Source organism: Ramularia collo-cygni, assembly GCF_900074925.1.
Source record: "Ramularia collo-cygni strain URUG2 genome assembly, contig: RCC_scaffold30, whole genome shotgun sequence".
Lineage (NCBI taxonomy): Eukaryota > Fungi > Ascomycota > Dothideomycetes > Mycosphaerellales > Mycosphaerellaceae > Ramularia > Ramularia collo-cygni.
This window is the reverse complement of record NW_019716284.1, coordinates 161,561-183,361: the sequence shown is the minus strand read 5'-3', so window position 1 is coordinate 183,361 and position 21,801 is coordinate 161,561. Positions and strand designations below refer to the sequence as shown.

The window sequence follows — 21,801 nt, the reverse complement described above, 5'->3', positions numbered from 1 at the left end:
TGTCGCCTACAATCAACATTGACCGCCGAAAGCAATGGAAATGTCAGCCGGCACCGGCCAACTACATTTTCGCCGAGTTGGCCGGACCGCGCATCATAATCGTGTGGATCCTACTCTGCATGCCAAACCACAGTAGCCAATGGCAGCTATGGTATCAAATTTCTGCAAGCGCTGTGCATTACGGTGGATCCAAAGAGATAGTGAAACGCATCATATCGATAGGCCAGTATGCCAAGACCTTGAAGATCTACACTAACGCTACATGATACGAACTGCACTACATGACATCGCTCGCAGGCAATTGACATCGCACTGGATTTCCTATACCAAAAGACAATGGAGATCAAAGCAGATGATGTCAAAGCGGGTACCGATGTCAAGGTTGCTCCAGCTTCGCACGGGGATGTCATCGATCCAGCAGAAGAGCGACGTCTGGTACGAAAGCTCGATATGTGGTTGTCTCCGATGATGGTCCTGGTTTTCTTGGTGTCCTATTTGGATAGGAGCAACATAGGTGGTTCAAGATGAGTCTAAAGACCCTGTAACACCTTTCTGACCAGTTTCAATAGGCAACGCGGCAATCGCTGGCATGACAGAAGATCTTGGTCTCGACGGAAACAAACTCAACGTTGCTGTAACCGTGTTCTATGGTTAGTGACTGCTCTTAGAACAAAGGTATTTCAGGCGAAATGGAATGCTGATTTGCTTGGGGTAGTCACATACATTGCGTTTGAGATTCCCTCCTCTCTGATACTCAAGAAAGCTCGACCATCTCGATTGATACCGGCTTTTATCATATGCTGGTCAGCAGTTGTGATCGGAAGCGCTTTCATGAAGAACTACGCCACGCTACTGGCTAGTCGACTACTGCTGGGAGCATTCGAATCTGGTCTCTTCCCATGCTTGACACTGTACCTCAGCACTTATTACAAGCCGATCGAACAGGCCCAGAGAGTCTCATACCTTTTTGTTGCATCCGCACTATCAGGTGCCTTCGGTGGCTTGCTAGCGTACGGTCTGACACGTCTCAACGGCGTTCTAGCAGGCTGGAGGTGGTTGTTCTTGGTGGAGGGACTGATCTCCATGGCAGTAGGATTTGGTTGCCTGGTCTTGCTCCCGGACTCTTTTGAATCTGCGTGGTGGTTGACCGAGGAAGATAAACGTCTCTGTCGGGTGCGAAACGAACAAGTCGCCATTTATCAGGGTGATAGCGAGACATTCGATCGAGGAGAAGTCAAGCAAGCGTTTCTGGACCCCAAAATTTGGCTCTCTTCGATTTGCCAGTTCTGCGCCAACACCTGCTCCTTTGGCTTCTCGACATTTCTGCCGGTCATTATCCGCGGCTTCGGTTTCAGCAGCGTTCGAACGCAGCTTCTGACGGTCCCCGTTTACATCTGGGCGAGCGTGTTTTACCTCACAATCGCATATCTCTCGGACATGGCACGACGCCGAGCATTTTTCATGACACCGCTTGCCCTAGTCACAGCCTTGGGCTATTCATTACTGTTGGGAGTCGACATGAACAACACAGCTGTCCTGTATTTTGCCACTTTTGTTACCGCAACAGGAATCTACTGCGTTGTTGGTTTGAACGTCACCTGGAACAGCAACAGCAATGCCGGATACTATAAGCGAGCCACTGCTATTGGGTTGCAACAGACTGTTGGAAACAGTGCTGGAATCATGGCGGGCCAGATATATCGAATCACCAATGTGGATGGGAGATATGTGATTGGTCATTCAGTAAGCTTGACGACGATCATCCTTGCGGCCGTGGGATATGCGGCCATGTTCGTGTTGTTAAAGAGCATGAACAAGAAGAGAGATCGTTTGACTCAAGATGAGAAGATGAGGATGATTGATGCTGGGGTCAAGGGAGACAGGCATCCAGATTTCAGGTACACTTTGTGACGAAAAGCACGATTGTCTTGTATTACGACATTGACTCACCTCATTTCATGGTTCGAATCGCCATGAAAACGACTCTTCTCATCTTCTCCAATAGCTGCCGGARACGCACTTCAAGAGACAATGGAAGGCAGGAGAAAGCCTAATCGCGAAGTGAATGAGTTCAGCCTGTGTGGCTGTAAATGTTCCCATTTCTGCCTAGTTGTGGCGTCGCGGGGTCGTGGCTGCCTTGTTTTGCTTTGGTCGTCACTCCACCAGCAAACGCCAACTTCTACTTCACGGTCAATAAATAAACATCCACCGCGACACAACCGTCCATGATGCATCTTCCACATCTTTCGCCGAAGTAATGTTCGCCATCAACAGCATCAACAAGTACCTCGGTCTCATCTCCGGCTCCACATCCAAAGAAACCATCGCCGAGCTTCCCCAAGGCCAGCTGTACATCGTTCGCCCGCGCAGTCCAAAGGGTTATAGCGAGCTCATCTTCAGGGACTCGGCCGCTTTTCTGCGAAGAACTGGACAAGAGTTCCAGTATCAACTGTGCATTCAGCGAGCATACGAGGAGGGAGAGGCAGATTTGCTGGAAGACGAAGGAGCAGAGGAGGGTGCACTTGACGCACTAGGCGATAAGGACGAGAAGACATTTCTAGTCGACGAGGAACTGTGTCTGCGCATTGAGCATCGGGAAGAAGGTGAGATCGTACTCGCGTGGAAGGATTTGTCGGGCGACGAGGGAGACCTGTTCGAATTCGTTTGCGATTCATCCATCCGCCCCGACGCGGCCGTCACCTTTCAGTTGGCAGCTGCGCGGTGTCAGTACGAACGCAAGTATCGTCGCGATCACAAGCACGCCACCGATYAGGACCTCGAGGAATTCGCCTTTGACGACGAACCGGAAATTCCACTCGCCAGTCCCGGTCCCAGCGCACCTGAAAGCCCAACTTTGCGATCACTCGCTGCTTCACCAGCTGCACATACACCGGGCAGTCTGCACAAGGAAGTTCCCGCCATCATGCCACGCGAGTCAGGGAAAAAGAGGGAGGTGGACCTGACCCCGACCAAGGCACCCACGTATCGGAACGCGCCAAAGAGCACAGAAGTCTTGGTGACCGAAGAAGCCGAGCTTCATCTATTCGATTTTCAATCCGGGACTTTTATCCTTCAAGACGCATCTGTCCAAGCGCTGGTCACCGAGACTGGTAACTGGAAATACTGGCTGCAAATCACTGGCGATAAGAAGCAGTGGCTCGGACAAGAGGTGGTGCCAGACATCAACCCGGTTTTCAACTTTGAATACCTGAGCTTCATCTTCAACCACTACACTGAAGATGGTTCTGCGTACTCTTGGTTGTTGAAATTCAACGACCGCGAAACTGTGGAGAGCTTTCAGCAAGGTCTGATGCAAGCACTGTGGGAACACTTGAATGAGACCAAGTGGATGAAGGCCACGGATCAGGATTACGTTCTGAACGCTTTCAATGACCTTGTGATCGAGGATGATCGGGATGATGAGCGAGAGCGAGAAGCCGCAGAAGAAGATGAGGAGTCGGACGATGAATTTGAAGAAGCGAATGAGCGCAACGCAGAGCCCGACTTTGATTCTGATGAGGAGGAGGACGAGATTGTAAACCGCGACGACGACGGCAATGTCAACAGTCAGCTCGCAGTCGGCGCCAGCGTTAACAGGTCTTTCGTCGTACGCGGAGACAAGATTGGCGTCTTCAAACACACCGATAACAACGGTCTGGAATTCAGCACCAGCATCAACAAGGTCTCAAACATGAAGGGGAAACAATTTGCTCCTTCCAAGATCATGCTGCATTCCCAGGACCGCAACATGGTTCTACAGGATCCCAACGACCCCCACCGTGTATTCCGCATGGACTTGGAAGTTGGCAAAGTGGTTGATGAGTGGAAAGTGCACGATGACATTCCCGTCAATATCTTTGCCCCTGAGAACAAGTTCGCGCAAAAGACCGGAGAACAAACATTTTTGGGTCTTTCGAAGAACGCGCTCTACCGCATTGATCCGCGCCTGAGCGGTAATAAGCTTGTGGACAGCGAGCTCAAGCAGTACGTTAGCAAGAATGACTTCTCTGCGGCTGTTACAACAGACAAGGGATACATTGCTGTCGCTTCCAACAAGGGAGATATTCGCATGTTTGATCGTCTCGGTATCAATGCCAAGACCGCACTTCCAGCTCTTGGTGATCCTATCATTGGCCTCGATACCAGCGCTGATGGTCGTTGGCTCCTCGCTACCACTAAGACGTACCTTCTCCTCGTCGATAACCTACAGACCGAGGGCAAGAATGCCGGCAAGCTCGGATTCGAAAAGGCGTTTCCCAAGGACAACAAGCCCCAGCCTCGTCGTCTGGGACTCACTCCATCTCACGTTGCYCAATTCCAGCATGAAACGAAAGCTCCGCTTGCTTTCACTTCTGCTCACTTCAACACCGGAGAAGGCAAAGATGAGACCACTATTATCACATCTTCTGGGCCATATGTTATCACTTGGTCGATGAAGAAGATTCTCGATGGCAGGAAGGACCCTTACCACATCAAGCGGTATGCTGAGGAGGTCAAGGCCGACAATTTCCGCTTCGGCAGCGACAAGAACATCGTTGTTGCTCTGCCCAATGAGGTCGACATGGTGGCACGTCGCGCCCTGCAGCGACCAACAAGGGAGAGTATCATGGCTACGCCACAGAAGGGAAAGGCCAGAGGTAGCTATCTCAGGAACGAGATTGTGAACTCTCCCTACTAAAGCTGATGGCGGGAGACGCTGTATCATTGAGGATGAAGGAATGACGCAGCATCACAGACGCTTGCATCTGTTGAGCATATTTGGAGACGATGAAACGGCCGCGAGATACCACGGGAGGAAGGGGTTTGATTTCTGCGTTGCTGCTTAGGTACGGTCGCGTTAGCTTTGGCCTTTATTCGCTGAAGCGCGACGTATGGAGGCACATCCGTACGTAGATTCGCTCACGTCCTGATACTTTGCTTTCAATCCAGTTCACATCGCACTCAACCTCACAAAGACTTCCAAATTGATCCCTTCTCACTACAGCTGATCCCTCCTCACTACGATTGATCCCTTCTTACTGCTTGCTACGATGGCCTTTCTGAGATCCGTTAAGCTTCCACTTTGCGCTAGACTCCACTAGCGTCGCTCAATTGACCCAAATGAGACACCGCAATGCCCATCTTCTCCACCCTCGCTCACCTTCCACTTCACCTATATGATCTCTCCGTTCATCTCCAATTATGCCATGAAACAGACATCCGATGTGGTCCAACGGTTAAGACGCCTCGCTCTCCCCAAAACACCGGCTGAATAGGTCCAAGCAAAATGAGAAAATCGCAGGTTCAAATCCTGTTCGCGTTTACGCGGTGGTCTAGCGGATAAGGCATCTCACTGAACGATACAAGACCTGGTCGGTGTGAAAGTGGGAGATGAGGAGATTGGGGTTCGATTCCTTGCATTGGAAACTGATCTTACTGTTCGAAATCCTTTCGGATTGAACTTGATTGATATGATTCTTTTTGCAGGACTCACTCGTGATCATGTACCTAGTGAAATCCTGCAACGTTAGCCACCGCGATTTTGTGGTGGCAAACGACCACGGAGCTGGAGATTGGTAAGTCGAACAGATAGTTTTCATTCATTCGTGATATACGAGAGTCTTCACCCGTCAACAACGTTCAAATCATCTCATCATAGTCGCGCCTTGTTCACAGTTGAAAGCTCTGTATCCAGCTCGCTGGTGCACAAGATGCAGGTGTCCAGTAGTGCCGGCAGCCTTGACTCGTGGTTTACTTTCTGATAGTCTTCCGAAGCCAGCATGTCGGTGAAATGTCTTATACTTGGGTAGTGAGCCAGGGCGATTTCGTCCCACCCGTAGCGGTCCTCGTCAGGCGTTCCTTGGTCCGGGATGACTTTGCCCACCACTTTTGCATTACCGCCGCGCTTCGATCCGATAGATTCACCAAAAGCCTTGCCATAACGGAGGTAGCTCTCATGTGCTTCTTTGCCAGGCTTGAATGAAAGCAGGTTTAGCATGCTCACGGCACCGTTCTGACCCAGCTTGAAACCCTTGCTCCATGATAACAGCTCGTCGTTGAGTTCGAGACCTTGAGTTGAAGAGACAATCCTTGGTTTGTTCAAAGATCCAGTGAGCTCCGGAACATCGCCCGGCTGAGGATTTAGGAGGCGTTGATTCCGTTCTTGAAAGTTGTTTACGAGACTCTTCGGCACACCAGCAGTAATGCTCCAATGACGAGTAACAAAGTTTTCGCTGAGACAGTGACTCGGGATCGTTGTGGTGGCCGGTAGTATAAGCAAGAGGTCCCAGTTTGTGTTTGTGAGATGGGTTGACAGTTTCTCTGGCTTTATGATCCACCTGATGACCCTTGAGGTCACTAATGGTTTGATAGAGGCCGAGTCCAGAGCTTTCAGATAGGAGGGAATCGAAGATGTGCTGGCGAGAGCGATCAAATGAGCAGTGGCTAAAGGCATTGTTGTCTAGGTATCAAAATGCACGGATGCTGTCAATCTCCGTCGTTGAACTTGTTGATGTAGTCGTGATGTAGTCGTGATGCAGGACGAGTGGGGGGCCATTGTCGTGAAGCGTGATCCTCGGCAAAGCCAATCCGCCGCTCCACATTCGACTTCAGCTCCATCTTGCTTCGAGCCTCAGTTATCAACCCGCTCAACCGTGACGACGGCCACGATCAATCTCCTCGTCATCCTCGAGAAACGGTGAATACAGCAAATACGATTCCGCGATCTGCTCTATATCAACGTTTTCCCTTAATGGCTCCGCTGAGTCTGCCCGGACTTCTGTCGATTCACCTGCGGCAACCTTCTGTTCCGCCTCTTGGCCCGCCTCTTGACTCTGCGGCATTGTTGGAGATGATGGGGCCAACGTTACCTTGGGCGCTTCAGTCACAGAATCCGGCTTCGGAGAGCTAGATTTCACAATCGGAGGTCCAGGCGACGGGCGTGATGGAATTGATGCGAGAGTTTGCTGCACATCGGGCACTGAAGGTGAAGGGACAGGTCTTCGCACAATGGGCTTGCTTCCGGCCGGCTGAAGCTGCGCATATGGTACCTCGGGTGCATTGGGAACCGCATTCGGTTCATCCACATGATTTGAGCGGGCGAACGTGACCCTTTTGTCCACGGCGTGCAACGCTGTCCTCGAGATTGGTGCCTCAGGCTGTGGCATGCTAGGGGTTGACCTCGTCAATTGCCTTCCCGCCGCCCTTTGAACGTTCTCTCGTCGATGCTGTACATTCGGTGGTGCGGCGGCGGCGACCATCCCGGCTTGCGAGAGGGCTTGTAATCTCATCGCCTCGCTGTGGGCCCTACTCTCCTGCGGCAGCGATAGGCGATCTGCGGCATCTGCTTTCCAGCTTGCAGCCATTCGACCCATCCTTTCGACAGTCCTATGCCTCACCGGTAGTTGGGCTGGTACCCGCGTTGGCCTCGCATCGTGCGGGTCCGTCTCCTCGTACAGCTGCTGGACCGGGAGTGCTGGGAGCGAGAACCGTCGGCGGGTACGGCCGGTAACGGCGCGAAGAGAGACTTCTTCGCGTGAGCGATGGGCAACACTATCCCAAGATATGGCGTCCATGATGGCGTGACGTTTGTTATTATGTGCGTGCGGGTTCAAAAATTGCAGGACGTGAGGTAAGTCCACTCAATGATATAAAGCGCTGTAAGTTTTGGTAATGTTGATTGAGGTGAGTGTGAAAGTCCTGTGGAGAGGTTTAAGTACAGAGGTCCGCACTTTCGAAATACCTTCTGACGAGAAAAATCTATCCAAAAGCCTACTGGTTATCATGACCAGTCATAACGCAGCCAACAGGCAGAGCGCGGATTCGACTTGACCCCCTTTTTTTTCTACATTCCCACTCTACGTTGACCTTACGAAATACGGCATATGCGGAGGATGACTGCGATTCCAGAAAGACATCCTCTCTCGTTCCGGCCCAGAGAGGATTCAAAATAGCCGACACTCTCTGCAATCGTAGGTCGCTTGGCAATGATAGAGCGGCTCGACTGTAGCAAAGGGTCGGCTGACTCCCCCAAATCTACTAATAGTACCATGTATACATCAAACCTTGACTTTGACGCGGCGCCTGGCGGTAGCTCAGATATGCCGCACGTCATTGCATAATTTCCAAAAAATCTTACTGCTTGTTCTCTAGGACTGGGTTCGGGAAGCAAGAGAGTCACATGTGAGAGAAGGAGCAGATGGCATGTTCTTTCGCTAAGCTTGGAAATCTTTTCACCAGCACCAAATCAACCACCACATCTTTTCCAATCACCATTTTCGCCTCTGCTGCTTTTCCCTTGAGGTGTTACATGCAAGTTCTTGTTTTCTGTCTCCTTTTTCCTCTGCTCAATTCCCTGGCCAGCCAACTATTGCGCCTGCTGACGGAGCAAACCTGCGTCGCAAGTCTTGTTCGACCACGCCATGTGCATGTCATCCATGAAGAACCTGCGTGGCTCGCCATTGCGGACGGCACGAACCTCCAACCCGCTGAGGCGGCGAGCAGTGCTTGGAAACGTGATCAGAGTGAGGGCGCAGTTGCGGTAGGCTGGACATGGTGGAAGAGAGTACTTCTGAGTGAATGCAGGAGCCTCGTCGTTTGCAATGGGGTCCCAGTGCAGTCCAGTGACTTCCATTGTGCAGTCATCGGGGCCTGCATTGTCGCAGCCAAGGAAGCCGCCAAAGGCGTCGAACCAGAATGCGGAGACATCATCAGGGGTCGGACCGTCGCTAATCTCACCGGTGCCATCAGGACGACCGCCAGTCCTCATACTAGTACCATCCGCAAGGAACGCTGCAACGTTCGGCTGCGAGATTGGGGTAAAAGGTGCAACCGGTACAGGAGCGTACACGAAGCCATTGGAGAAAGTCAGGTGATGATACGGGCGTAGGCTTAGAGGTGGCTGCCGTGTGATATCGCTGCCATTGTTGAATGTCCCATTCGACTGGCGTCGATCATTGCGCTTGCCAGCACGATCGGAGTGGAAAGTTGGTAGATCATCGAAGTCCATGGTAAAGTTGCCTTGCTCACCACAGCCGCTAGTTGGCATTGAAGTTGCGGAAGTCACAATGAACGAAATACTCTTACTTGWGGAGGCCGTCTCGGAAGTTGACCTGGTAAGTGTGCCATTGGGGAACTGCGAGGCRGAACTTGAGCTTGAGGTTGCAATGAGATTCGAGGTCTGGGTTGAGAACGAGCTGAACGACGATGTTCTGGGAATCGAGGTACTCTGGGGAGAGATAGATCCTAAAGCTGTAGCTGAAGCCGAAACAGTGCTGTTTGGTCCCTGTAACTCTGTCGAGCTTCTCAGGGGCAGAGACGAAGACTCGGAGATGGAGGCAGAGTCAGGTATCGATACAAAAGGCGAGCTGTCTGTTGAAGGTCGGGGGATCGAGAGTGACAAGCCAGAAGACGTAAAAGCGTTGGTTCCAGAAGCAGAGCTCCCAACGGTAGGACCGCTGGTGACTGGTATCTCCGAGTCTGCTGATGTGCCAGAACTGAGGTTGGCGACTGGTTCTGATGTAGCGGCAGTTGATGGGAGCGAGGACTTCGGGGTGGCCACAACGGGCGAGGTCGTCAAGACCAGAGTAGTGCCTGATCCAGACAAGAAGCTAGTTACTGWGAAGATTGTCGGAGCGCTGAGTTGAGTGGGTAAGCCATCTGCCGAGACAGTCGTCGTTGTCAAGCCTGATCCACCCTGGGTAGCTGTAGTGGCAGGCTCTACGATAACACCAGATGATGTCGGGATCGATTTTGACGAGGATGTCACTGTCGTATCGAGATGGGAGGCTGACCCTTGCGTCGCGGAAAAGCTCGAATGGGGTTGAGACATGGGAGAAGACGGGAGACCTGGCTGTGATGCAGAAGATGCAGGTGATGTCGAATTGATGGCGGTCATGGTGGTCGCCGCTCCCACGACATCACTGCTCTGGWTCGAGCTAAAGCTCACGCTGGTGCTCAAAGCAAATGGGCCATTCTGAACGGTGTATGTGATAGTCACAGGTGGGGCTGTCACCGTAGTCATGGACAGCGGGACACCTGGGACATTGACCGTAACTATAGTGGTTGGCGGCAAGAGGGTAGTGGTTATGATCGCTCCGAGCGTGGTGGTGATGCGATTCGTGCTTGTCGATGTAGTGATGTTGTCTGATCCGTAGTAGTGCAGCTCAGTCAATGTGGTCACAGCTGGTAGGGGCGGTGTAGACTGTGTAGGCCGCATGCTGGTAGCGTTCCAACCTGCGCTGCTTATGCCAGAGAACGCAGACCGCGAAGGCACCTCCGAAAGCGAGTAAGTGACATAGCGCGTGCTAGTCCGAGTTGTCGTTGATATGGTGCTGAGCAAGCTATAAGACGTGGACGTGGTGGCAGGTAGCGTAATGGTGGTGAGCTTCTCCACTGTCGAGGTACTGGCCAGAGTCATCCGAGTTGTGAGATCAGCCGCAGTGGAATCGATGGGTGTCAAAGTCACGATGGAGGTGGCCACCGAGATCTGGACACCGCTCGTTGGAGAATATCCGCCTTCCCACTCCGTGGACGAATCGACGATGGAGAATGTGTATGGYGCGCTGAATGAGGAAGAGATTGCCGCCCCCGAGGAGACCTGTCCTGCGGTGACGGTCGTAGTGGCGGCAACGGTGGTAAGCAGGATGGTCGTGAGGTCGGCGGATGGAGCGCTGTAGAAGACGGTTTCTGTTGTAGTCACATTCTGCGTGACAGGAATGAAGACGGTGCTTGGCGCGCATGACGCTGCGAGTACTCTGGTAAAAGACAGTAAGTATGTGATGAGGGTGTATAGTGCACCGAAGACGATGAGAAAGTAGATCGCGAGGAGGATGATATCTCCTAAATGGAATCGGATCCGCTGGAATATCAATCGATATCCTGCATCGCCAGTCTCAGGCATAGGAGCGGGCGCTTTCGTCAATTCTTTCTTCAATTCCAGAAAGTGTTTTATGCATTCAGCCCAGACAGAGCTATCAGCCCCGATATTGGCTCCAAGAGTGGGCGCAACGAGTATCGAGTCATTCTCGTCATGCTGCTGGCCCTTGCTCGACAATGGTGCATTGTCGGCCGAGTGGTCTTTTCGTCCTGGGTTATCTCTGGTCTGTCTGGCCGCTGCTTTCTGCTTCTTATTGCCCTTGCTGCCCCTGTTCCTTGCCATGATAGATTGCTCTTTGAATGCGTCTGGAAACTGTGGTGGATTCTGCCTGTATATGTCGATGCTGACGGGCGAAATGCGAGACCGTCTCGGAGATCGTCACAACCGATCGAGTGGACATGTTTCCGGCCGTGGATGGGAAGGCAGGCATGATGGACTGTCGCTGCAGGCACGGTGGGAGAATGAGAGGAGGTACTTACCCGGTGCTTGTATCAGAGACATTCAGACGGGCGTCAACTCTAGTGCTGGTGGCAGCGAGGGCCGCGAAGGTGGCGGAGAGAAATTTGATCTTCATGATGACAACAAGCAATGAACGAATGTGATGAGCTGTGCTCTGCGACGGACTGGGTGGAGTCGATGGCGCTGGCGGCCGGAAGGAGTAACGAACGAGGGTGGATGAAGAAGGTGGTGGGGAGTATGAAAGTGAAGGGACATACAAGCTAAGGTACCCGTGGACCTCTTCTCGGTAGGGGTCTCGACTGAGGAGATCGCAGTACATCGAATCGACCAAAGAACCAAACGAAAGACAATGAGAATGCAAACCGTTCTTCGCCAGGATGTCCATCCTGTAATACCGAACGATTGGTCTACCTACTTACGAATACCGGCAATCTCTGCGCGCATCACTGACGAAGACAGTACCACAATCGCGAACGTGAACATGCTGCCACTCCACAGCCCAAGCACACCCAAAGGCTACTGCTCACAGCTGCAACGTTCCGCCGCCATTTTCGGATGCCAAACGCACTCTGCCAGCGACAGTTGCCCGGACCAAACGCGTCCCTCGCCAATGTCCAGCTCGTGCGGCCATGAAGGAGCATGCTCATCATTTGCGACCTCGTGGGCTTCGGCAGCTTTGGGTGTCGACTCCCACCGCGAATGTCGTCAAGCCTAGCCAGAGAGAGCGCGTTTGAGAGGAACAAGGGGTGATGAGGGCAGCAGCGAGACACTGACGGCGGGCCGCTGCAGTGTGACATCCACCAAGGGTTGTTGTGCCATTCAACGTTCGCCCTGAGCACGGCAAGCCAGGGCGAGTAAGTTAGTCCTGCTTCCTCCCATCTGATGTTAGGTAGTTGTAGTTCGTGCTAGTGTCTCGCGCGCGTCTCAGCGGAGCTGTCCATGTGATATACGCGTTCCCGAGACTGTCATGCATTCCAGGCCCGCCCATGCTTCTCAGTGAATATCATCCTTATCGCCTGTCGCCATCACATGGCTAGCACATGCTGCAGCTCTTGTGTCCGTACCGTCGAAGTACTTTGAGGTGCCTGAGACAGAGCTCCGGATGATGACGGGGGGGCGGCAGTCATCAGTCATCAGCTGTGCGCCGCCTTCACGTTCCTCAGCTCCAAAGTTAAGTGCTCTTCAATTCGCGTCGGTTCCCATCTTTTCTTCTCTGCAACATCAACATTGCCTGCGCACACTCGTCGGCGGCTGTAGCGGCAAAGGCAAGCAAAGCAGAGGAGAGTTGCAAAAATTAAGATCTCGAAATCCACGGATCTGCTCAATCTCGGCCTTGGTACTAACTTACCATCGCCTTTTCCCCCACCCGCACGCGATCCACCTCGACTCGACAAACACTTGCACCCTCGTCACATTCGCTCCTAATCGGTCGTTGACGCTTAACTATTCTTCAGCTCAACAACAACCGTCGCTCCAGGTCCTTGCAAACGAACTCATCCGCGCAGGCCACAGTGCCACCACCCCCGCAGTCCCCACGCTACTTTGCATGTGATATCGGCCGGCGAACTCGACATGCAACCTTATCCACAACCACACGGTGCCGGTCAGCAACGCCCGGAATTACAGCAACGCCAGTCCATCGACGCCGTCGCCAATACCACGCGCAGAATGAATGGCGATCGCAACGGGAATGGGTCTACAGGACCATTGCCCGTAGGAGGCGGAAATGGGCAGCGACCGTTCGGACCAGGAATGGCACACCGCACGGCCGCGAGCCCGCCCAAGAATAAGAGTGAGTACCGAGCAGGAGGCGACGGAGGAAGAGAGCGAACGCGCGGCGGCGGTGGAGGTGGCGGCGGCAATGGCAGGGTGTCGCGGCTGACACCGCGCGCAGACACGCAGCATGTGCCCTGCAAGTTCTTTCTCCAGGGTCAGTGCCAGGCCGGCGGTATGTGCCCATTCTCTCACGACGTTGAGTCGTCCACACGACCGGCTCCGTGCAAGTACTTTGCGAAAGGCGGCTGCAAGTTTGGTCGAAAGTGCGCCCTCCTCCACATCACACCCGACGGTACGGTCGTGAACAGGCACTATCCAGGGCCTCCGCAGTATCTTGCAGGAGCTCCACCCCATCCTCCCCCCGGAGCTTATGGCCAGCCACCTCCGCCAGGATTGCTCTCTATGCAGGCGCAAGGCTTGGAGCAGAGACCGAATGGAGATGGGCCTCCACACCACGACCTCGACAGCTACCAGTATGGTCCGCGCAATGGCTACGATGCGCCCCAGATTGACATGACCTACACATCTGCGTCACCCAAATTCGGCTCACCTAACGTGAATGATCGCATCGCTACTTCGCCACCGCAAAAGGGTCTGTCGGTTCTGGATGCACCTCTGCCGAACTCCTTTGATAGCAACGGAATCTCTTGGGCTGCTAAACACGGTCCATTTGCTGCATCTGTGCCTTCCAAGTTCGACTTCGACTCGCCTCCGTCTTCGGTTCCACGCCAGCCACGCCTCGGCAACACTGCACTGCGAGAACTGCACTCCTCCGCATTCGGCGATCGTGGCATGGGCCATGTTCTTGCCAATATGGGCTCTTCACCACCCAGTGGCACGGACGAACCCCTGAAGTTCGAGAAGCGACCGCTGCACTCGGATCGATTGCGCGCGTCACGGACGCTGATGTCCTCAAGTCTCGGCGCACGCTATGTGCCCCCATTCGAGTACTCAGATGAAGACGATGGTGGAGATACTGATCGTGAGGAGGATCTTCTACCATCCAGCTTGCACGACTTGATTCCTGACAGCCGGTCGAGGAGGGAGTCGAGATCACGAGCCTCCGAATCCATGGAGGGACCGGCGTCCTTTCTGGCTCAATCCCGTCGAACAATATCTGGTCATGGAACACCCTCCGAGAACAAGATGTCATCCTCACTATCCTCAAGTCCCTCGCGCTACACCAACGTGTTCAGCGCACGCGGCCAGTTATCAGGGTTAGGCCACGTTGGATCACCACTCCGCGATTCCTCCTTTCCAACATCACATCCTGCCTTTTCTACCAGTAACGGCGAGCTCAGCCCGAGTATCAGTAGTCCGTCGCGCCAAGCTAGCATGAGTATGCTCACTCAAGGCTTACAACGCACCAAGATCGAGACTGCACGATCCACTCCAGGCTCGGGGCCAGGTTCTCAGCAGCCGGGGGCTCCTACGAGAACGCTCTCGAATGGCTCCACTGGTAGGGCTAGCATCGATCGCAATGTCAGCAGCAACAGCGTCAGTCAGCGAATCGAAGAGGAGAAGGAAGAAATCTTCGACATGGACATTGAGTCGCTGCCGAAACACACCAATGGTGCATCTTCGGGATTCGGACCTATTGGTGGTCAGAGGTTGAAGTGAACTATGCTTTACAGCTTCTGGAGTTTGGACGTCAGCGGGTTTCTTGCGGTTGACGTACTCTTACGATACGATAATGGACAGCAAGCGAAGGCGCAGGCGGTACAGCATGGGGCATCCTGGCGGAAAATTGAGCGAGCGTTATATTGACATTGGGAGGCGACGGCATACTTTTCACCGCGGCGAGGATGTCGGAGCACGGGAAAAGCTTCACGACGATTTGGGCGTTTCCAAGCATTAGGGACTTGTGAAATCCAGGGCACGACTGGATGTAATGATCGATCACGAACACATATGATGTGGCGGCGCGAGGGATGCGAAGAAGGTTTGACCTGGCATGGTTGCCTGTAGATGACACTGTTGATAAAGCATGTCAGAGAGTCACGTCTGTAATCAATAATGCAATACCAAGGAAACTGTTGCTCCGTTTTCTGTTCGCTTCCGAGGATCGCTCCAATTCTCATCTACGTTTCGGAACAGCATCAACACTTTTGCCTGCCGCCTTCGCCTCCTCAATCGCTTTCATCTTCTCACGTTGAGCTCTGCTGCCTCCCAGTTTCGGCCCGGTCGGAACAGGTGGCGCACCTCGCTGCTGTACTGGCGGCGCAGCTGGGCGTCGTCGATTCTGTTGCTCTTCCAAGCTACGAAGAAACTCTGCTCTGAATGCTTCTTCTGCTGCTGCGTCGGCGTCGAAGTCTCCCGGTTGCACTTCATTCGCCTTGGAGTTGGACTGCTCGTAGATTGGAACCTGGCTCTCTCGCATGATTTGATCTACCATGGCATCTCGGGCAATATCGTGTGCGTCTCTCTGTGGCGGTCCCCGGCGCTGTTTTGTTGGTCTGACACGCTGGGCATTGCGCTGTCCTGGTTGCTGCCCTGTCAAAGCGTTGGACGTAGAGGTTTGCTCTCCATCAGCTCCAATATCCCCCTGAGTGGCGATGTGTTTGAAGGAGTTCACTGATACAGACTCAGTCTGATTTGCATTTGGTGTAGAAGCTGAATAGCGCAGTTCAGCCAATTTCGAGTCTACGTATGCCGTCCTACGCTGTTAGCACTGCTCCTTTTGGAGCTTGAGGTTGTGGAGGATACGTACAGGTGCTTGTCTTCCACGACTGCCGCTTTGCCCGCCGGCTTGATGAATCGATCATGCGCTGCAGAACTGTCATCGTCTTCTGATTGGAACGGTACCATGGCGGTCTGCGCAATGGTCCCTTCCTCCGGCACGGCCTTGTTTCCGGCTGTGGAGAATCCGATGCCATACTTCCTGGTCGCGGGCCGTTTGACAGTTTGCGTCTCTTCCTGAGCTGGAGATTCTGGATCTTTTGTTTCTCTCATCTCGGGAGGGTCTTCATTATCTTCGTCGTCGACATTGCGCTTCCTGTAAATCTTCCTCCGCTTGTTGGCTCGAAAGAGCGCCTCCGCCGAGGTTGACTCTGACATGGCGTCACACGTACTCCTAGCTACTCTGTGTTACTCGCCAAATGTCGACCAGTGGCTACAATATTGTGGTATTGTGTAGTGGTAGCGCTGCATAATTATTGATGCACACCGAACAAAAGTGAAGGTGACGTCGGAAGCTTGATCGGCCCAAATGCCGATCGTCCCGCCACGGACGGGCAGTTTCGAGTCACTGCAAGCGACCGACCATCACGTTAACATTTCAACACCAACAATCATTGGACATACCCGCGATCACCCACGGATCTTGCTCGTCTACGTCGTGAGCTTGCTGTAAATTCCAGCAACACCTCCCGAGTATGTAATCGACCGAACACCGACTTGTGACTTCGGGTAGTTCTAGCCGCGTGAACAGCGAAGATTACAAATCCTTACGAATGCATACCGAGAGGCGAAGCGAGTCGACGAAGCGGCAACAAAGCAGCGCGAAAAGTGACGAGAACGCTAAGTAGTCTTCTTCTCTCGTTTGTCAAACACAGCTCTCCTATCTTCCGTTCACCCTGGCTTTCCGAACCACTTTACGAAGAATGACGCATTACGACATTAAGATCACTTCAGACACTGTCTGTCCATGGTCAGACAGACGATATACGCACTGACGACTTTTTCAGTTGTTGACAGCTCGCAGGTGCTACGTCGGCAAGAATCGGCTCGAACTTGCGATCAAGGAGCACAAGGCCAACAACCCCAACGATACCTTTTCAACAGAATTCCTCGCATATTATCTTAACCCAGAGGCATCCAAGAGCGTCTCAAAGCAGGGCTACTATGAGTCAAAGTTCGGAGTCGAGCGAACAAAGATGATGCAAAAGCACATGGCGAGCATAGGGCAATCAGTAGGCATTGCATTCCGCTATGGAGGGCAGACCGGGAACACCAGAGACTCTCATCGTTTGATACAGCTTGGAAAGGCCAAGGGAGGCGAAGCTATGCAGAAGGCTGTCGTGGAGTCCTTGTTCAACGGTTATTTCGAGAACGAAGAGGACATTACATCGAAGGACATGCTGCTCAAGCGAGGGGTACAGGCAGGTCTGGATGAGAAGGAGGTCAAAGAGTGGCTGGACTCGGATAAAGGTGGTGAGGAGGTGGACAAGGAAGTCAAGGAGGCCAAACAACGTTACATCAGTGGTGTCCCTCACTTCGTGATTAACGGGGTAGCTGAGATTGAAGGAGCAGAAGAGCCTGCGACATTCCTTCGGGTCTTCAAAGCAATCAAGGCTCAGGGGTTGGATGCAGCCGGGTCCAAGTCATCAACTGGCAACGCCTGCTAAACGTTGCAATCCTCGGCCAAGTATAGTTTGTCGAGCAGATAGCGGGTAACGAGTAGCGATGTCATTTTTGCTTCGACAATCAGACGGATCATGTCAAGGCAATCGATCAGCGAGTTGATTAATAACCCGCGGTCAGCCAGAGTGTCAGAACGCTCCCGCGGTACAATCTCTTCACGCAGCGAGAGTACAACTGGCTAGACCGGACCGACGCCCTTTGCATGTTGCTCTCGACTGCATCGGCCGAGGAGTCTACCAAGCTGCAGTCCTCTCGACTGCGAAATCCACCCCAGTGTATCGAGAAGTTGCACAACGTGTGACGGAGACCCAAGCGCGTTTGGTCCACACAACTAGCGCGAATCTTAAGCGAGCGCCTCTTTGAAGATTGTGAAATTGCTTCTTTTGGACACACTTCATGCACCACGATGACAACATTCGGAATAGATCTGTCATCGATAATCTTCCGAGCCTCAAGAGCATCCACAACATGGCCACAGTGTCGTCCACGGCGTCGCTAACGCTTGAACTCCCGCCAAGCTGTATATCATTTTGTCCCTCCCGACCTCACCTTTTCGTCATCGGCACGTACTTCCTGCATCCACGGGAATTTCAGGATCGGGAGTTATCAAGCTCGCAGGATGTACTGGAAGACCCTACTGTGGAAACCGACGGCACGAGTGCCTCCGCCGAGGACTCACATGTGGWCCGGGAGMAAAAGCGTACTGGAAGCCTAGTACTCTACCGCCTTAACCGGGATGATAAGATGTATGTCAGACGTGCCTTCTGGAAGCAAGTGCTCTTGATGAATCATACACTCTGACATGTTTATCCGTCCAAGCGTTTTCCTCCGGAGCGAGCCCACGGACTTTTCGATTCTGGACCTACAGTGGTCACAGCATCGCGAGCAACACGGCGATCTGCTCGCGGTTGCAACATCGACAGGGGTGCTCGCATTCTATAGGCTACACGGATCGGAATCATCAGAATCGGCCCAGCGACTCGTGCTGGAATGCGAGAAGCAGATATGCGATGCTACCACGCTCGTGCTGTCTCTCGCATGGCATCCATTCCAGGCGCATGTTCTTGGAGTGACGTTGTCCGACGGCAGGGTTTGCTTGTGCGAGAGTACCGCTGAGGGCGGCGTCTGGAGTCAAGACGGCGACATACGCATTACCGATGTTCATCAACACGAGCTGGAAGCGTGGACCTTGGCTTTTAGTCCTGATTCGACAAGTGTCTTATCTGGAGGAGACGACATTGTGCTGCAGAGCTCGCAAATCCATGATCCACAAAACCCCTTGCGGGTCTGGCAGGATCGCAAGATGCACGAGGCCGGCGTTACCGCTATCTTGCCTCTTTCGCAGACCCTCGTCGTGACAGGGAGTTATGACGATCATATTCGATTGCTTCTCACACCGGTCCCAGGAAGGCGTCAGATTCTGGCATCGCTCAACTTGGGCGGCGGAGTATGGCGCCTGAAGCTGCTTGAAGGATCTGTAAGCAGAAGTGATGCTGGAGACTCAGCCTTGTCAGCAAGTTCAAGGTACGTAGGATTGAGATGCCCTTGTCTATTTTCGACACGTAGAAATGATCTCATGTCGTGCTCATCTGGAATCCTACCTGTGTGACGCAATCTGACAAGACTTCACAGCTTCGTGCTGCTTGCCAGCTGCATGCACGCCGGTACCCGTATCGTGCGGCTTATGCAAGGTGCGGATAGCAACTGGACCTTTGACATACTGGCCAAGTTCGAAGAGCATCAAAGCATGAATTATGGCACGGATGTGCAGCCTGGCGATAACAGCACAACGAAAACGATAATCAGCACAAGCTTCTACGACAAGTTGCTCTGTCTTTGGAAGTTTGATTTGAAGTAACGCTTGAACTCCTCAATCAGAAGCCTGCATTCGCATCTCAGCATCCCAGCGCTCTAGCCGCTGTTAACCCGGTCGACGTGATGGAGTYCCATGGCGCCAGCCATCCTCTCGTAGTGTGCGACATTCTAATCCATGTGGAGCTTCTTGCTCGCAATCCGTAGACTGTCATGTCTCGAAATCAAAACGCTGAATGAAAGACCGTGTTGTACAAATATCCCGAACGATGGATCGGCCGTCTTTAGAAGACCAGAATGTGAGCGAGTGTTGGCTTGCCTGGTGAATCAAAGACTGGCCAATACTCTCAAGGCTCGCCAGGTCCACTGATCTTGATCCGTGGTGTAGGCGCAGGAGGCGATTCGTGAGAATTGTCTTTCACCCGCCTCCATTTCAGCACCGGGACTCTTCTGTCTCCCTGAAAAATTCTGTTAGCGCTGCGAGCACAGCGATTTCATATCCTCAGCTTACCTTGATCTCAGTGGGCTCCTCGCTCCCTAGTACCAAAACCTGTCCATCCTCTTCAAACCGATGAGTTCTGACTTGAATATCTCCGATCCAGCCGGGCAGACTACAACACTGGAATGTGTGTCGCAGGACTTCTTCTCGGCCAGGACCCTCGTTGCTAATGTAGTATGGACCACAATACGCGAAACAGCGTTTACCGGCCTCCGCCCACTGCGGCTCTTCGCCCTCTCCTCGCTTGAAGGTCTTTTGTCCAGGAATGAGCATCTGAGCCGACATGTATCCGTCCGGTGTATAGAGGATGAACCCGGTGACTTTTTGAGTCATTGGAAATGTTGGCCTTGTCACCGTGGATTCCGATGTTGGGTATGCGATATACGACTCGAGCTTCCATGTCCCGACTAGCTTTTGACGGAGAGGTAGTTCGGGAGGTGGAGTGGCACACCGTCCCAAAGTATAGAGACCTTCGTTGAGATCATCGTAGTTGGTTCCAGTCGATGGAACTGCGTCGATCGAAATGCGTGGTCTAGGAGGGGGCGAGGAAAGACGTCTGCCTCGACTGATGTAAGGCGATGGTTGTACAGTCTTTARGCCATTCGAGCAAGGCTTTCTATATGGCTCGAGTCTGAAGGCCGCTGGGGGAGAACGAGGTCGAAAGCTCAATTTCTGCGGCGAAACTATCACCTGCGTGTCGGAGAAGACTTCTTGAGGCATGTCGTTGGCTCGCACTCGGCTGCGGGAGCGTGCTTTTCTGGTCGGAAGTGCTTTGGGCACCTGAAGATACTGTGTGCTACTGGGCATAGTAGTTACTAGCATCATTGGAGCGGTCGGGGTGGGAGACTATGGTATAGAAGCAACGGAAGAGGCTGCAAGGGACCTGGTGCTGGGAATAGAGCAAGGCAGGCATGTCTATGAGTTATGTATGGCGAGGTTGGCACTCGGAGCCATTGATCGGAGAGGATGACGGGAGCTCCAACGTCTGGCACCCGCGCCCGCTTCCCAAGCGGGTCTACCATCTAAGATGTGAGGACGTTCTTGCCTCCTCGCATTCCGGCAGTGGGGTTCGAAACGGCTGGACAAGCGCTCGTGGAAAACGTTTGTGGACCATGGATAACAATAATAGAAGACCCCTGCCGCAGCAAAGTCCGAAGGATGGAACAGTCTCTCCAGTCTCTTCGCAGGGCGTAGCGGGTGTGCATAGCGGTGCCGATCTTATTGATTATTGTTCCGCTCAAGACCACGATGCGTCCCGATTAGACCTTTGCGTCGCACGGCAGTCCAGGCATCCAGGTAATCATGTCCGGCCGCAGCTCACATTCGCCTCTTTCCACCATTTCTGTGCTGCGACGCTGATGTTACTGCAGCCTTGCATATCCCATCGGCAGTCTTTCCGCTGCACTGCGCTGTCACTCGGCTTCTGTTAGGGTTAGAATACGGTATTCAGCATTTGTCAGAGGCTTTGCTGGGATCGCGCTGTCCGATGTGGGCTGTGGCTCGTTGTCCCCAAATACAGCAACATACTTTATCTTGAGACTCAGAACTGTCTCCCAGCTTACCTGAGCACTTTGATTGTGCTGTACCCAGAAGAGCAACAGAGTCCAGGCAGTCAGGTGTTTTGGCCCCGCCATGTGGCAGGTGGTTCAACGGTCGCCTCCCCCAGACACGGATTTTTGCAACTGCAGAAGAGTTCTACTGATTCCCGCATCATGTGCAAGATGGGCCGGCTGGGCATTGGCGCGATCACACCTGCTGTCCGTTCGGGTCCCCGACTGACAAACTCCGTCCWGTGTGCCCTGCTTGAAGCTTGGATACTTTCCTTCCTCTCTTCATGAGACTTCGGAAACTCTCTTGGCGTGGACTAGAATGTGGACTCGTGGGCGAAGCTGTCTCTCTCCCAGCACCAGCCACAGGTGAGAAGCGATCGTTGATATATCGAGCATCCCAGGTTCTTTTCGTCAATGATGGATGATACTTCGTCACTTCTCCAATGCTGACGTGTGTGAGCATGAACTCTGTTACMTGATTGCTCAGG

The 21,801-nt window shown here is 53.1% G+C and overlaps 11 protein-coding genes and 1 non-coding gene; 7 read left to right on the top strand and 5 right to left on the bottom strand.

Annotated features, from left to right (window-relative positions):
• Positions 1-336: 336 nt before the first annotated feature.
• RCC_11434 (related to permease of the major facilitator superfamily) lies at positions 337-1,911 on the top strand (the record flags this gene model as incomplete). XM_023776655.1 has 3 exons in its annotated part: positions 337-514; positions 570-650; positions 716-1,911. The coding sequence occupies 3 exons, from the start codon at positions 337-339 to the stop codon at positions 1,909-1,911; spliced, it is 1,455 nt and encodes a 484-aa protein (XP_023632423.1).
• Positions 1,912-2,257: 346 nt separating this feature from the next.
• Positions 2,258-4,678, top strand: RCC_11433 (probable protein involved in vacuole import and degradation; the record flags this gene model as incomplete). Its single annotated transcript, XM_023776654.1, has 1 exon — positions 2,258-4,678. The coding sequence occupies one exon, from the start codon at positions 2,258-2,260 to the stop codon at positions 4,676-4,678; it is 2,421 nt and encodes an 806-aa protein (XP_023632422.1).
• Positions 4,679-5,198: 520 nt separating this feature from the next.
• On the top strand, positions 5,199-5,405 carry tRNA. Its single transcript has one exon. It is a non-coding gene (tRNA).
• A 227-nt stretch (positions 5,406-5,632) lies between these two features.
• On the bottom strand, positions 5,633-6,433 carry RCC_11432 (uncharacterized protein; the record flags this gene model as incomplete). The annotated part of the gene is made up of 1 exon (XM_023776653.1): positions 5,633-6,433. One exon carries the CDS (start codon positions 6,431-6,433, stop codon positions 5,633-5,635), a length of 801 nt encoding a protein of 266 aa, XP_023632421.1.
• Positions 6,434-6,626: 193 nt separating this feature from the next.
• On the bottom strand, positions 6,627-7,553 carry RCC_11431 (uncharacterized protein; the record flags this gene model as incomplete). Its single annotated transcript, XM_023776652.1, has 1 exon — positions 6,627-7,553. One exon carries the CDS (start codon positions 7,551-7,553, stop codon positions 6,627-6,629), a length of 927 nt encoding a protein of 308 aa, XP_023632420.1.
• Positions 7,554-8,344: 791 nt separating this feature from the next.
• Positions 8,345-8,986, bottom strand: RCC_11430 (uncharacterized protein; the record flags this gene model as incomplete). Its single annotated transcript, XM_023776651.1, has 1 exon — positions 8,345-8,986. The coding sequence occupies one exon, from the start codon at positions 8,984-8,986 to the stop codon at positions 8,345-8,347; it is 642 nt and encodes a 213-aa protein (XP_023632419.1).
• Positions 8,987-9,044: 58 nt separating this feature from the next.
• On the top strand, positions 9,045-9,623 carry RCC_11429 (uncharacterized protein; the record flags this gene model as incomplete). The annotated part of the gene is made up of 1 exon (XM_023776650.1): positions 9,045-9,623. The coding sequence occupies one exon, from the start codon at positions 9,045-9,047 to the stop codon at positions 9,621-9,623; it is 579 nt and encodes a 192-aa protein (XP_023632418.1).
• Positions 9,624-12,886: 3,263 nt separating this feature from the next.
• On the top strand, positions 12,887-14,710 carry RCC_11428 (uncharacterized protein; the record flags this gene model as incomplete). XM_023776649.1 has 2 exons in its annotated part: positions 12,887-13,106; positions 13,209-14,710. 2 exons carry the CDS (start codon positions 12,887-12,889, stop codon positions 14,708-14,710), a joined length of 1,722 nt encoding a protein of 573 aa, XP_023632417.1.
• Positions 14,711-15,167: 457 nt separating this feature from the next.
• Positions 15,168-16,147, bottom strand: RCC_11427 (uncharacterized protein; the record flags this gene model as incomplete). XM_023776648.1 has 2 exons in its annotated part: positions 15,168-15,747; positions 15,801-16,147. The coding sequence occupies 2 exons, from the start codon at positions 16,145-16,147 to the stop codon at positions 15,168-15,170; spliced, it is 927 nt and encodes a 308-aa protein (XP_023632416.1).
• A 545-nt stretch (positions 16,148-16,692) lies between these two features.
• On the top strand, positions 16,693-17,436 carry RCC_11426 (related to dithiol-disulfide isomerase involved in polyketide biosynthesis; the record flags this gene model as incomplete). XM_023776647.1 has 2 exons in its annotated part: positions 16,693-16,739; positions 16,794-17,436. The coding sequence occupies 2 exons, from the start codon at positions 16,693-16,695 to the stop codon at positions 17,434-17,436; spliced, it is 690 nt and encodes a 229-aa protein (XP_023632415.1).
• Positions 17,437-17,920: 484 nt separating this feature from the next.
• RCC_11425 (uncharacterized protein) lies at positions 17,921-19,310 on the top strand (the record flags this gene model as incomplete). XM_023776646.1 has 3 exons in its annotated part: positions 17,921-18,198; positions 18,272-18,976; positions 19,085-19,310. 3 exons carry the CDS (start codon positions 17,921-17,923, stop codon positions 19,308-19,310), a joined length of 1,209 nt encoding a protein of 402 aa, XP_023632414.1.
• Positions 19,311-19,611: 301 nt separating this feature from the next.
• Positions 19,612-20,096, bottom strand: RCC_11424 (uncharacterized protein; the record flags this gene model as incomplete). XM_023776645.1 has 2 exons in its annotated part: positions 19,612-19,722; positions 19,776-20,096. The coding sequence occupies 2 exons, from the start codon at positions 20,094-20,096 to the stop codon at positions 19,612-19,614; spliced, it is 432 nt and encodes a 143-aa protein (XP_023632413.1).
• Positions 20,097-21,801: the final 1,705 nt, after the last annotated feature.